Source organism: Diaphorina citri, unplaced genomic scaffold, assembly GCF_000475195.1.
Source record: "Diaphorina citri unplaced genomic scaffold, Diaci psyllid genome assembly version 1.1 scaffold699, whole genome shotgun sequence".
NCBI classification, from domain to species: Eukaryota; Metazoa; Arthropoda; class Insecta; order Hemiptera; family Psyllidae; genus Diaphorina; species Diaphorina citri.
Genome location: NW_007378132.1, coordinates 84,598 through 100,818, shown reverse-complemented (window position 1 = coordinate 100,818; position 16,221 = coordinate 84,598). Strand labels below are relative to the sequence as shown.

The 16,221-nt window shown below is 34.6% G+C and overlaps 1 protein-coding gene across 1 annotated transcript in view; it reads left to right on the top strand.

Annotated features, from left to right (window-relative positions):
• LOC103511308 (dachshund homolog 2-like) overlaps nt 1-16,221 on the top strand; it is a gene marked incomplete at its 3' end in the record, with an annotated part of 111,573 nt that overhangs the window by 16,038 nt on the left and 79,314 nt on the right. The window contains exon 2 of the mRNA XM_026825113.1: nt 12,069-12,232. Within this exon, the coding sequence (XP_026680914.1) occupies nt 12,069-12,232 (164 nt within the window). The remainder of the gene's footprint in view (nt 1-12,068; nt 12,233-16,221) is intronic.

Below are 16,221 nucleotides of genomic sequence, written 5' to 3'. Positions count from 1 at the left end.
ATTTATTACGAGTTCATGTTGTGTGAGGCTGTAAAACTAAAGGATTCTTACAATAGGTGCATCATCTTAACAGATATATAAGTTTGATCGTCTGTATATGTAGAATGTAGATCCAGGAAGATGTATTTTTTTACAATCTAAATATTGATGTTATTGCAGTTTGTGGGTACTTTAAGAGACCGATTTAAGAGAGATCCTTATAAAGAGAGGCCTTTCCTCCAAGTGTTTATGAAATTATTTTAGGGACAGAAAAGTATATTCTTGGTAATTTGGAATACAAGTCTGCAAGCTCACCAATGACTGAGCCGCCATTCGGTTTCATTTTCGTTCCTTTTAATAATTCATTAAAAAAAGCAGCTCCTGAAAATTATGTTTCATTTTCATCTTATATGTAGAACAAGCTCTGACATGATTCATTATGTTGGAAATAGTTAAATAGTTAAAAGTCATCTTGTACCTACTTTCTGCACAGTTTTCAAACAAGGTAAGACTGAGGTGAATAAAGATGGGGGTTCGAGAGACATTTCTATCTTCAAAAGGCAGAAGAAGTGATATTTTCCCCGAAAAAAAAAGGGAAAAATAATACCTTCTTCATAGTCATTTTAATTTATGGTTTAATTAATTTCGTAAAAATATGTCCTCCGCCTGCCGCTTCTTTTTTTGGCAAAATTTTTGTCGAAGTATTATAAATATAGGTAGGTATACGAACTTGGTCCCCTAAAAAAGTTAGTTTCTTAAAAGTCTCATGACTCAGAAATAATTTTGTGGTGGCAAAGTACGAGGACAACAATCTTTGGTCTACTTATTCACTTTTTTAGAAGTTCAAAGTTAATACTTATTGTTGGTACCTATATGTTTGTAGGTATAGCTTGTACCTACATTAAGATAAACCAATCAATATGAGAAATTCAGTATTTAAAAGGTTGTTGGCAAATTAAAAAGCTTTTAAATGTTTGAAATACGCAGGAATTGAATTATGAATCAAAATGGAAATAAATGCTACATCTAGCGTGGAAGGATAATTGCATTGGAGCTCTCTCACGGGTGTGTATTTGCTGAATTACCCTTCCTCCTTCCCCTACCAAAATAAATACCTTTGACCCTCTCATTACCCCTGTACAGAAAGTATTACGTCACAAAAGTACACAAAGTACATTATCTTCTTCGAATTTGCTTGCCCTTTCTTTTTTCATTTCCATTTTCCATTTATTGCATCTTCTAAATTGGAGCTCTCTCACGGGTGTGTATTTGCTGAATTACCCTGCCTCCTTCCCCTACCAAAATAAATACCTTTGACCCTCTCATTACCCATGTACAGAAAGTATTACGTCACAAAAGTACACAAAGTACATTATCTTCTTGGAATTTGCTTTTCATTTCTTTTCTTTTTTTCATTTCTATTTTCCATTTATTGCATCTTCTAATGTGCTTTTTCCTTCGTCCTCTTCTAGCATTCTTTGATGCATATTGGCTAGGTTTCAGAACCAAGTACCCTACTATAGTTATGCGTTTAATTTTAACTAATCTCTAACATTTTTCTTGTATTTTTTTCTTCCGTTCTCTGCTTCATTCCTTTTCTTTATTCCGATTCCATTTTCCTTCCTTCTGTTCACTATCTGTTCATATTTCCATCTTCTTTGTTTACTTAGACCCATCACAAGCCTCTGGTGGAAACATTGTTCGTTGTTCAATATTCTCAAAACATACCAAGTCTATGTCATGGCATATTATTCATTTCGGAGAACACCTAATATTAGTTTGGGAAATTTAGCACATCCCCTAAAATTTCAGCATTCTCCTCGTTCTTCTCTCATGAATAGTTTGTTTGGTCGAAATTCTTGCAGTGAGACATCCTGTATATCAGTGTGCATGCCAGGGATTTTCCTAGGTTTTAATTCTTGCAGTGAGACATCCTGTATATCAGTGTGCATGCCAGGGATTTTCCTAGGTTTCAAGAGAAAATTTTCATTAATGTCATTTTAGTGTGTAATATTAGTTTTGTTTATTTCCTCTGATGGAAACATTGTTCGTTGTTCAATATTCTCAAAACATACCAAGTCTATGTCATGGTATATTATTCATTTCGGAGAACACCTAATATTAGTTTGGGAAATTTAGCACATCCCCTAATATTTCAGCATTCTCTTCGTTCTTCTCTCATGAATAGTTTGTTTGGTTTGGTCGAAATTCTTGCAGTGAGACATCCTGTATATCAGTGTGCATGCCAGGGATTTTCCTAGGTTTCAAGAGAAAATTTTCATTAATGTCATTTTTAAGTTATTTATTTCGCATTGTTTTCGTTATAAACCGAGCAACTCTTACAAGCGTATGTGTTTGTTTTCACCTCAGAAAATTCTTTTCTCCATTCCATTGTTCACTTTTGTTTCATGTTGAGTTCCCCATATGATTTTTATTGTTTTCTTTCATTTTCCTTTTCTTCTACACAAGAGAGAAAGACATGATAATAATTTTTGTGTACAAAATATCAGGAAAATAGGTTTGCTTATAATGGAAATTTCTCTATTGTATTTTCAGAACAAACCATGAATTTATCGATGGATCTCGTCGAATGTTGTTTGAGAGCATTCTTGAAATTCTTAGTTTAAAAAAAACTCGGTTGGTATTTTTTTGCTATTAATTAATTCATTCGACCGTTAATTATTGAGTGTTGCCATAAGATTTTGCTGTGAACTACTCGCTTACTGAAAGCTTCCTCTTTCTGAACAATAAATTGTTGTGAACTTCTCAAGAACATTTCCGGCTCTATCAAAATCGTATCACAACATTGTAAGATCACACGATATCCATTTGAAAGCTTCCTCTTTCTGAACAATAAATTGTTGTGAACTTCTCAAGAACATTTCCGGCTCTATCAAAATCGTATCACAACATTGTAAAATCACACGATATCCATACATACTGTGACAATATATCACACAACAATATTCCTGAGAGAGTACTTCATTACCTATTGAGCAGTCTGAAATCTTAAACTAGCTTATTTGAAACAAAAGAAATGACAAGAGATGCAATGCAGTACCACCCCTTGTTATGTATTACAAGCACACCTCAAATCAATTTGAAGATGATGGTACCCATATCGTACGAGACATACAACAAAGTAAACCAGAGTATTGTGTATTAATTTACAATAATAATTATAAAACAAAAGCTACCTATGCTAGGGGGACCCACTTATCCATATGAAAAGAAAGGAAACTAAAACTTGATTAAAATAAAATGTATTATAAAACAAAAGCTACCTATGCTAGGGGGACCCACTTATCCATATGAAAAGAAAGGAAACTAAAACTTGATTAAAATAAAATGTAAAAAAACGTGATTGGAACAAAAGATTTTGTAACTGATATACGTACTCTTGTATATCTAAGCAGAGCACACAGCGCAGCATTTTATCATAATAGCAACGAAAGATACGGTAACAGAAAAATACACCGAGATCTTAACAAGATACACTACAAAGTATACTTGTTATTTCTTTTGTACTTGCCATCAACCCTGTCTGAACATGGTGAGACTAAAGTATACTAGGTACGGTTGGATTCCTAATTATACGAGTATTAGTACCTAGGTACTAATTAGTTCGGAAATAACAAAACCAAATTATTCAATAGATACCTAAAAAGGAAAACCAGTGTGTTGCTTGATTTTCTTTTTGTTGAAGTACAGGTAAATAATATATAAACTGAATATGAATTGAATTACCTGTATTGGTTGGAGAACTAATTATACGAGTATTAGTACCTAGGTACTAATTAGTTCGGAAATAACAAAACCAAATTATTCAATAGATACCTAAAAAGGAAAACCAATTTTCTTTTTGTTGAAGTACAGGTAAATAATATATAAACTGAATATGAATTGAATTACCTGTATTGGTTGGAGAATGTCCAATACGCTGTTGTACATACTTACATAGCAAATGGTGTGTGAGGCAGGGCTAAAAATTCTGCGGTATGAGATTCAGGAATGAGTTTTGTGTCCTCATGTTCTGTTTTTGAGAACCTTCTTACTTAGACTCTCAACAGAACACTCTAAACGTGTTGGGCTTTTGTTCTTCAATATGTTTCAAATACTTTCCTTTTTGTCAGGTCTCGCTGAAAGTTCAGAAAGAAATAGAAAGCTTTGAAATTATTGCTGACGACAATCGGTATTCTTACTCTGTTTTGTATAAACATAATTATTTGTGTATTCGTTTGTTGGATAATGATGACGTTAAGGATGAATAAATGTATTGTATGTAGTTGGAGAAAGATTCATCGCAGTTTTGTGAGGTGAATTTGAGGAAGTCCTGAAAAGGATAAGAACATTGAAAATTTCTGTTGAGGGAAAAACCATTGCTGACGACAATCGGTATTCTTACTCTGTTTTGTATAAACATAATTATTTGTGTATTCGTTTGTTGGATAATGATGACGTTAAGGATGTATAAATGTATTGTATGTAGTTGGAGAAAGACTCATCGCAGTTTTGTGAGGTGAATTTGAGGAAGTCCTGAAAAGGAAAAGAACATTGAAAATTTCTGTTGAGGGAAAAACCACGATGATATACGTCACTATCCTTATTTTTTATCGTTAAAAAATGAGAGTAAAAACCTCTGCATAAAAAATGGAAAGACAAAAAATGTTGTAAGACTGCAGAAGATATTACAGTGTAGCCAATAAATATTAAAATATTTTGGGGTGGGGGTTATTTTCAACCAGATGGCCCTGGCTGCTTACGATTGATAAGAAAATGGTATAAGTAATCGAAACAAAAGGTATTTATTTAAAAATAAATAAAAATCCCAAACCAATATTCAAACAAAGGGACCGACCCTTCTACTTTTTTCCTCATAATTTGATATCTCTTCTCTTTATACTAACTTGTGGTTTATGGAAAAGCACATTTTTGTGATCGTATAACTTTGATGGAATAGAGTAGGCACATAAAGAACAAAACTTGCCAGTCAGAAAGTTTCAAGAATGAATTTCAAGAAAGGAAAACAATACCGAAAACCTATCTAAATTAAACCATTTAGCATTAGGTATTAGAATAAAAAGAAGATAAAAGTGAGCATGGGAGAGAAAATGTTTAATAAGATGAAAAAGTAACAAAAAAAAGAAGATATTAAAAAAATAAAGGAATATAAAGAGCACGTTTTACATTGTATTTAAATATTATTAAAACAAATAAGAAGTAAATGTAAAAGTTATATACCTATTTGTTGAATGTGTACTGGGTAGAGTCAATGATGAATCTTTTCCAAATTGTTCAGGGGTTGCCCATTGGGTTTGATTGTGTAGTCGTTTTTGCTGATTGTTCAGTTATCTAAGTTCTCAAAATAACAAGTTGGACATTTTTCACAAATTTCCAAATTGTTCAGGGGTTGCCCATTGGGTTTGATTGTGTAGTCGTTTTTGCTGATTGTTCAGTTATCTAAGTTCTCAAAATAACAAATTGGACATTTTTCACAAATCGATACCAAAAGGTTTAATAATGTGTTTTACTGTTATTAGCCCCATTGGTCAGCATTCATGTTCCTTTTGTGAAACTGGCAAAATGTTAGTATGATTTAAAGTAATAGATTAACCTGATAAGTCATGCAAAATAAAGCAAATATTCACTATTTGATAATAAAGCACCCATGTCTCCACATTCCTCTAAAAATGAAAAGTATTCCCTGTTTTGCTTAACTCATAGATTTATCCTTATATCTAAATACATACCTACTACCTACCTGTATCTTTTTTTTTTTTTTTTTTTTTATTAAAAACAAAAAAAAAAAAAAAAAGGTTTTTAAAAAAACCTTTCCTAATGCTCAGGAAACTTTTAATCTAAAATACCCATTTGTTTTTGTTACCTTTCATGTTTTCTAGATTACCTACGTTTCCTCTCGTGATGTCTTACGATGTTTCTTAAGATACAATAATGGATTTTCTTTGGGTGTCAAACTGTTCTATGTGCCTCTGATCCTAATATGTGAATCTTAGGAAGCTTATGTCTATGTAAGTGGTTATGTAAGTGTGGTTGATTGCAGAGGAAAGTACATATCGTCCAACTAACTACATACTTTCGATTAAAATATTTACCTTCTGAACTTTCGTACTAGTTGTAGTGAAAGGTACTATTTCCAGTCATTCGTTGGTGTTTCTTAGAAGCCGTAAATAGAAGTATAAAATGTCTATTCCATTTGGCTTCTGGTAAAAACAATAAATTGCCGACGTTACCGATGCCTCTACAATGGATAAGCAGTCAATTCAATTCTACTTAATGACAACTGCAAAAAGCTTATTTACTTCACATGTGAGGATGAATGGTAGGTATATGTTAAAATAGAATGAACACGGCTCAGTTGGAACTTCCAGTGTTGAGATAGAACAAAATGAATGAGGGATTTTGGAAAATGAAAGCCAAAATAAAATAGGTACCTAACATCATTTATGTGAAAACACCGAGAAAAGGATATTAAACATAAAGAAAGAAGAAAAATAGTGGAGATGTCAAATTAACATTTTAAGGGAAAATAGTGGAGATTGCAAATAAACATTTTTAAGGAAAATAGTGGAGATGTCAGATTCATATTTCAAAGGAAGATAGTGGGGATGGCAAACTAATATTTTTAAGTAAAATAGTGGAGATGGCAAATTACATTTTGAAGGAAAAAAGATTAACATTTTAAGGGAAAATAGTGGAGATTGCAAATAAACATTTTTAAGGAAAATAGTGGAGATGTCAGATTCATATTTCAAAGGAAAATAGTGGAGATGGCAAACTAATATTTTTAAGTAAAATAGTGGAGATGGCAAATTACATTTTGAAAAAAAAAAAAAAAATAGTGGAGATATCAGATTTACAATATTAAGGAAAATAGTGGAGATGGCAAATTAACATTTTGAATGTTAAGAAATTATTGTTTACGTTAGTTCGGGCAGACGAGCTATTGTTTAGACAAACATGTTGCAGAATAAATAATATTCTGCCCAATAGATTACCAACTGTCCATTAGAAGTAAATAAATTTGTAATTTTTATTTCACCAAATGCAAAAATAAGCAATTCGGAGAGTTAGATAAGAATAATTACGTATTTTAAATAATCAATTCTAGCAATTAAAAACAGGCGATCAATAAAATATAGGTATAGAAACTCTGGGGTTTTCACAATATGCAACTACATTGTTTCGTTAACGACCGTTTACGTTTCAATAGCTGGAGATGTTGAATATCAGGTGATACTGTAGGGATATTTTGAAACTGAATTGGACATTTACAATCTGTGGAGGGGTTTTATAAATTTCATTCCTCTTCTCAATTTCTGATCCATGTACTTGTACTGCCTATTTCTTTATTCCATAAACCTTACCTTCGTCTAATTATCTGAGGATCCATACTGCCCTCTCCTATTACCGTCCTTGCCTGAGTGTGCAGTTCTATTGAGTACAGACATCGAAAAAATAAACAGTCGAAAATAAAATAAACAGTTGCATTTTTATTGTTGTTTACTTCTAATTAGGTGAGCAGAGATACCAACCGAATAGCGCAATAATTTGTGTACGTAAACATACAATTGAATTAATTGTTTGTTAACAATGTTAACGTAACATTCCTGGATATTGGTACCTCATCCAAAAATCAATTATTTTTAAATCCCGTAGAAAAACTTTGTTGCCCTTAACACCTGCGCTGAGCAACAGTGACTTTTCAGTTATTAGAACGGTCATCAACATGATTATTCTTTGAATGATTCGGTCACGCCTGCTGGCCCCCAATCTTTATTGGGCTTTGTCCACCGTATACAAATAGGTTCTTTTTCTCGAGTTTCCTTACCATTTCCATTTTGATTTCCTCCCTTTTTTCTTTATTAATAATTTCCCGTCCGGAAACGCAATAATTTGTGTACGTAAACATACAATTGAATTAATTGTTTGTTAACAATGTTAACGTAACATTCCTGGATATTGGTACCTCATCCGAAAATTAATTATTTTTAAATCCCGTAGAAAAACTTTGTTGCCCTTAACAACAGTGACTTTTCAGTTATTAGAACGGTCACCAACATGATTATTCTTTGAATAATTCGGTCACGCCTGCTGGCCCCCAATACAACAGTGACTTTTCAGTTATTAGAACGGTCACCAACATGATTATTCTTTGAATAATTCGGTCACGCCTGCTGGCCCCCAATAAAAAACCTGAGCATACCTAGAAAAATCCCATGTAAAATTCAACATCAACGATGTATGTAAACCATAGGTGAAAATACAATAGAAAAATAAATAATTAGTAATTATAGGAGTATGACTGAACATACCTACTGGTAATTACTTAGTAATAACAGCAATAAACTGTCCTAAATTATAAAATTATTAATTGATCAAATAAATTACTATTGTTCAAAGAAAATGGTGTTTCTCATCTTGCTCGCGTTTTCCGGGAATTTGACCGCATATCCTTTTCCACTAGAAGAAAAAAACCTATTCACTTTTCACATGGAAACGTTCATCTACCCGTTGTTCATGCGTTCTTCTTGGTTCGATCAGATATAGCTGATGTTTATACCGATGCTTTATCTTCAGTATTATAAGATACAGAATTATCATTACTTTATATTCTCATTGTTGGTATAAAAAAGATATTGTTAATTAGACACACACACACACGTGTTTTCCTATTCAATGCTCACGACATTGATTGTTCTTTCTTAGTTTGTTTTTTTATTCGATTATTCAGGTTCATAGTGTAATTTATTATTCATAGTTTTCGTTATTAATTCAAAAATATTTTCATGAAGTTGAGAGAAAAAAATCATTTTTTCATCCGTATAGCTAGGTATTTGTTTGGTCTTTTGTCCATTGTCATTGGGTACCACATTTTTTGTCACTTTTTCATGTGTACATTTTATTGTATGCTTTAATTATTTCCTCTGAACAATGATAAAATAATAATTTGCCCAGCAACACCTCGAATATTTGAGCCAATGGTTGTACATTGTCCTTCCATGCATAAGCGATTAGCTTCATCCGTATAGCTAGGTATTTGTTTGGTCTTTTGTCCATTGTCATTGGGTACCACATTTTTTGTCACTTTTTCATGTGTACATTTTTATGTATGCTTTAATTATTTCCTCTGAACAATGATAAAATAATAATTTGCCCAGTAACACCTCGAATATTTCAGCCAATGGTTGTACATTGTCCTTCCATGCATAAGCGATTAGGTTAAGTGTGTCGTATAGTCCATTCTAAATCTATCTTACCTATGTATGTTTAGATTTTCAGGAAACGTTTTCCTTTCAAAATTCATACCTCTCGCCTTGGTTTAGATCCGAACTCGCGTCCTCAGACTAATTATGCGGCTTTTACCATGCTATGTATGTTTAGATTTTCAGGAAACGTTTTCCTTTCAAAATTCATACCTCTCGCCTTGGTTTAGATCCCATTCTAAATCTATCTTACCTATGTATGTTTAGATTTTCAGGAAACGTTTTCCTTTCAAAATTCATACCTCTCGCCTTGGTTTAGATCTGAACTCGCGTCCTCAGACTTATTGTGCGGCTTTTACCATGCTGCCAAGACAGATATCAAGCGTAGCACAGATACAACAGAAATAAAATTACAAACGACCGGGGAAGCGCATCTCTAAGAAGACAATAGATTTGAAATAATCGAATGCATCATCAATTGATGCACATTGTTGTAACCCTTTTATTATTTGTACATGTATACAGGGTGTTCAAACTAACAAACTGCACCCATGTATTCTTATAATGTCAAACTCTTGCAATAGCTATGTCGTGTAGCTATTTACATATATCTTGGATAATGATTTTATATGTAGTTTGTAGATACTAGGATTAATGAGGAGCACAAAATGTCTTTTCTCTATAATATTGAACAGGATATAAATATTCTCAGTTATATTAACATACGTGGAGAGTCTCAACATGATCCAATTCTTCAAAAGGTTATTCCTTACGTGAAAACTGGTACTTGGCCGTCATCATCCAAAGTTATATATTACTTGGCATAGTTGAATAGTGGCCTTTTCTTCTGCCATTATAATCATCCCCATCAATTGCAGGCAAGAGGTGGAAGTCATGAAATACTCATAGCATTGTGACGTCCAGGTTGCATTTAATTAAAAAAAAAAAAAATATGCAGCATTCCTTATGGTAAAAAATAAAAATATCGGAAATCAGGAATGGAAAACAACGTACTTTCATTCCTAAACATTCCAGCCCGAAGGAAGATGAAACCTCATCTATGTTTCTGGACTTTGCAGCCTGTACCTATCTGTGGCAGTTGCACTCTTCAGGCCATCCTTTATTCGATAGAAGTGTCCGATTTTTCGTTATAATTTCGAGTTATACGTGTACAATAAAGTATGAGTAAATATATTTTGCATTTAATTAAAAAAAAAAAAAATATGCAGCATTCCTTATGGTAAAAAATAAAAATATCGGAAATCAGGAATGGAAAACAACGTATTTTCATTCCTAAACATTCCAGCCCGAAGGAACATGAAACCTCATCTATGTTTCTGGACTTTGCAGCCTTTACCTATCTGTTGCAGTTGCACTCTTCAGGCCATCCTTTATACGATAGAAGTGTACGATTTTTCGTTATAATTACGAGTTATACGTGTACAATAAAGTATGAGTAAATATACCTAGAAGTGTGCTGTGTGTGTACAGTAAACGAGGTGCTTTCTGATCACTTTAATGGTCATTTTCTAAGTCGCAAGAAATGTGTTTGACTCCGTTCAAGACAAAAGGTTATCGAGAGCTAAATAGCACCACCGTTCATGACTTTAGGGAGGAATAGAAATCATTTTTTATCACAAGTATCTCAACTATTAGAGAGAGAGAGAGAGAGAGAGAAAGAGGGAGGGGAGGGGGAGAGAGAGATCTCCTAAAAAAAGGAAGAAGGCATTATGAGATATCTGCAAGAAATACTATTAAGTTTTCTCTTAACGAAATAAAAACGAAATTGCCTCATCATTGAGCATGGTTCACCACAAATTCGGTCTCTTATCACAGCAGCCTCGTGTTATCACTTTAATCACTCCTCCTAGACTTCATCAATCAAGGATTATGAAATCATTTTCCTGACATCCCAGCAGAGAATAAAAAAAGCAAACTTTCAAGATTCTTATCGCAAGTTTTTTTTTTCTTTTCCTTTTGATGAGTTTCCTGATGAAATGAATTTTTGTGCATTCGTTGCTTGATTGAAAAAAAAAGAAAGCCGATTTTTCTGGTCTGGTTTTCAATAAACCCTGAAAGCAATTTATTATTTGATTCATCACCTAATATCACATGATTCCGATCTGAAATGAATTTTTGTGCATTCGTTGCTTGATTGAAAAAAAAAGAAAGCCGATTTTTCTGGTCTGGTTTTCAATAAACCCCGAAAGGAATTATTTGATTCATCACCTCATAGTCTAATATCACATGTGTACCTTTGGAAAAGAAAATGGAAACGATTTGTCAGTAAACAGTGAAGATCTTCTCTACCACTGTTTCGAAAGTGACTTATTGACTTATCCTCTTGCCTAAAAACTCTCTATTCCTACTAGCATTAGGCTGCTTGCTGTTACTAACTCTGTAACTAACTCTCTGGTAAGGACCCCTAACACTTTGCCACTTGCTTTTACTAACCCCAACATTAGGCCACTTGCTTTTACTAACCCCCGTTCTTCCACTGTTTCGAAAGTGACTTATTGACTTATCCTCTTGCCTAAAAACTCTCTATTCCTACTAGCATTAGGCCGCTTGCTGTTACTAACTCTGATCGACAGTAACTAACTCTCTGGTAAGGACCCCTAACACTTTGCCACTTGCTTTTACTAACCCCCGTCCTTTCTCTAATCGACACCGACACTAGCTCTGTATACGCTTTGTACTCCTAAAGGTGTGTCCACACATAGTCAACCGGCCGTCGATCGACGTCGACTGAACCGTCCACACTGTCTTGACAACATGTCCACTATGTTTGGACGCACCTTAATAACATACCTTACTATTAGGCCGCTTGCTTTTACTAACCCTTGTCCTTTCTCTAATCGACAGTAACGCTCTATACGTTCGCAGCTCCAGACCGGGTCGACCTCCCAAGAGAGCATCGGTGGGACTGTCACTGGCGGCATCACATCTTAGTCACCAACTCAAGAAGCACCGGCTGGAGAACGGAGGCTCCGACTATGGCGACTACCCTAACGGGCATCTTCAAAATGGTGAGTCACCAACTCAAGAAGCACCGGCTGGAGAACGGAGGCTCCGACTATGGCGACTACCCTAACGGGCATCTTCAAAATGGTGAGTTTTTTTGTTCATATTTTACTTCAAAACAAAATCAAATCATGAATCTTTGTGGTAAAGCAGAGAGCTTTTCACAACTTTAGTGGGTACCAGAGCATTACCAAGTGCAATATTCTATTGACCAGTGAAAGGTTTAACATGTGGTAAAGCAGAGAGCTTTTCACAACTTTAGTGGGTACCAGAGCATTGCCAAGTGCAATATTCTATTGACCAGTGAAAGGTTTAACAGTACCATCCTGTAGACTGTAGATAATTCAGTACTCCAATTTCATTAAATATTCGAGTTTTCATTTCTCACGTTTGTTTGTTATTTAAGTTGCATGTAGGATACCTATATTTCCAATGTGAGTGACTGGTGTTTATCTTTCTTTTGAATTTAAACAGCCTGGAGTGACTTTTTTGTTTGCTTTAAAGTTTATTTTACATTAGTGAAGAACGCTGTCATTAGGAGTTGCCAGTTTGTAGGTTTTTTTATTTTCAATATTGATTTTCCTCTAGTTAACTACACTTCAGCCCGACTGATTTGCCTAGCATTCTCTACAATATGCTTTTCTTTTGTAATTAGTTTGACCTGGCAATACTCGTACATTTGGATTGTACACGCTCGTACTTTCGATTCCTCATTTTATCAAGTGGTTTTGCAACGCATCTCAAAGCTCAAAATGCTACGTGGAAGCGTTTCCTGAGGCAGTTTGGTCCCTCAGTTTCAACATCGAATCTCCTTAATTAATCACTAGTAGTCTCTAGTCTCTATCTAGTCATAGGTAGATGAAGTGGTTTTGCAACGCATCTCAAAGCTCAAAATGCTACGCGGAAGCGTTTCCTGAGGCGGTTTAGTCCCCCAGTTTCAACATCGAATCTCCTTAACTAGTCACTAATAGTCTCTATCTAGTCATAGGTACATAGCACTTATATCTCCCTTTTAAGCGAATTGCACCTCTTCTAAAGGGTACCTACTGTACCTCTACACAAGATATGGACAAGTCATAAGTACAACTTAATCTACTTATTCCTCTCTGTTCTCTGTGGCGTATTGTACCTTTGATGTACTAGGTACTATTGTACCTCTGATGTACGTCATTGCAGGCGATGAATTAAATTGAATGGAATAGAATTCGCATCAACCATCGTCAAGCACACAGAGAATCAGAGAGAAGTAATTGACGCAGGAAACAATACGCTAGTCTTCTATTAATATGTATTGTTGTCCTGTTCAATACCCAAGCGAGTAGAATAATCAGAGAGAAGTAATTGACGCAGGAAACAATACGCTAGTCTTCTATTAATATGTATTGTTGTCCTGTTCAATACCCAAGCGAGTAGAGTATACCTACCTTGTTTATCCTGCCCGCATAGGACTGAAAAGTCCCTTTGCCCCAGCAGTCTAAACCAGGTCTCGTATATTTGATAGGTACTTTATTTGATAAATAAATGCAAATATTCTAGTTTTGTGGTGTTTATCTCGTTTTTTCTACGCTATATTGTTGGGTTTGGTCTCTTACTTGCACTCTCCACATGTTTTGGAACATCTGATTCCTAATCAAGTGCAAGTAATATTGTATTTGTGAGATTTCGTAGATTCAAAATGAGACCTTAGTGGACCAGTTATCCTAACACTCCTAACGTTTAATATCTGCTACCCTTTTTAAATTCCCTCTCCTTGGGACGATGTCACTGAATCTCTTTTGGATAACTCCCGTGTCAGTTATTGCAAAGCAAATATCAACCTTACGACTGAAAAGTCCCTTTGCCCCAGCAGTCTAAACCAGGTCTCGTATATTTGATAGGTACTTTATTTGATAAATAAATGCAAATATTCTGGTTTTGTGGTGTTTATCTCGTTTTTTCTACGCTATATTGTTGTTTGGTCTTTCCAAATGTAAATCTGGTATTTTTTAGTGCTTGGGTGTAACCTTGACTTGCACATTTATTGAGACCAATAGCAGTGGTTTGACTAGACTAGACCGAATATGTCATAATTAATTATTCTAGGAGTCTAGGATATCATATCCCATCATAGACACTTGAAAGTCTTGGGACTAATTTCTACTGATTGTTTATACAAAGAAGTCCTGATATTCCCGACAGAGTAGGTACTTAACGAATAGCCGGATACCTTAATTATTCTAGGAGTCTAGGATATCATATCCCATCATAGACACTTGAAAGTCTTGGGACTAATTTCTGCTGATTGTTTATACAAAGAAGTCCTGATATTCCCGACAGAGTAGGTACTTAACGAATAGCCGGATACTGGCCTTTCAAAGTAACCGTTGAACAAATATTTAACATGTAATCGTTAAATTCTTCAACAAACCTTTTTCTTTGAACTCGGTTTAATTATTCTAGGAGTCTAGGATATCATATCCCATCATAGACACTTGAAAGTCTTGGGACTAATTTCTGCTGATTGTTTATACAAAGGAATCCTGGTATTCCGACAAAGTACTGTCTTAGCGAAGAACTGGATACCAGGCCTTTCAATGTAACCGTCGAACAAATATTTAACATGTAATCGTTAAATTCTTTCAACAAACGGAAGTTTTTCTTTGAACTCGACATATTCATATTAAGGAACAAGGAGCGCTCCCTGTGGTATACCGCAGCACCCAGGACCCTGTTAATGAAGCTATTAGCAGGGAGACGAGTAGTGGTGTAGGATGTGAGTCCATTATTTATGAAACCATACACCTAACTCCACGGTATCTAGATAGGGGGGTTTGGTCTTTTTTGATGTTTGAACAGCAGATTATTGAATCCAATTCCACAAATTCAAACCTCCTCTGCTCCCTGTTTTTGCCGCTTCTCTTTAAGTCTCCAAGAAGAGGCATTGGGACGCAAGAGGTGATATGTTTATTTGAAGGGAGATTTGTATGTTTTAACTAGCGTTTCCTGTGAGAAACAATCAATGACGAGTTAGTAGGTACTGTTATTAATAATATTAAACGACATAATGGCTCTGATTGTGATTGTACTCGGTACACTCAATGACACTTGTCTCGTAAATATTCCATCAAGTGCAGCTCTATTCACAGTCTTTGAAACTCATTTAGAATCGCCTACTCAACGAGTTCCTAAATGAAAGTAAAGCAGTTCTAGTCAAAAAAGATCCTACCAATGAGTACATGAGCAAAGTTAGAAAAATCGCCTACCTATATAAAATATGTCTAATTATGTTTCTCATATAACAGAAAGACATATCAGAAACTTAAGTACTTGATTATTTTGCCCATAGGGTCATGGGCTCAAGGTAGAAACCGTTATGTACAAGTACAACCTGCATGGTGGAATTCTTTTAATCCACCTTTCAAATGGAACTTGAAAGGCTAGGCGATTCATTTGTAATCGCCTACCTATATAAAATATGTCTAATTATGTTTCTCATATAACAGAAAGACATATCAGAAACTTAAGTACTTGATTATTTTGCCTCATGGGCTCAAGGTAGCAACCGTTATGTACAAGTACAACCTACATGGTGGAATTCTTTTAATCCACCTTTCAAATGGAACTTGAAAGACTAGGCGATTCATTTGTGCCAAATATGATGTGTGAATTAATTGTGTGATTTGAAGCTCTTTTCGAGGAAGTCCGTCTGTGACAGCGTCAGTGGGACATTCAAGGAACACATAGGTACCTGACAAGATTCAAACACCAAACACCCGAAGGAAAAATCATTTCATAAATGGTCTTTCACTTGGAAAGAGCATTTTAAATTCAGTACCTACGTCTCAAGCTCAGACTACGGAAAGATTAGAATCTGGGAATGAATGGAAATGAGGAAAATACGAAAACAAAACAAGTGTATAAATTTAACGCAAATGTTATCTCGAAATTAGGGAATAAAAACAATTAAAATCCATTGTGTTCTTTCTGGATTAATTTATAACATTAAAAACTAATA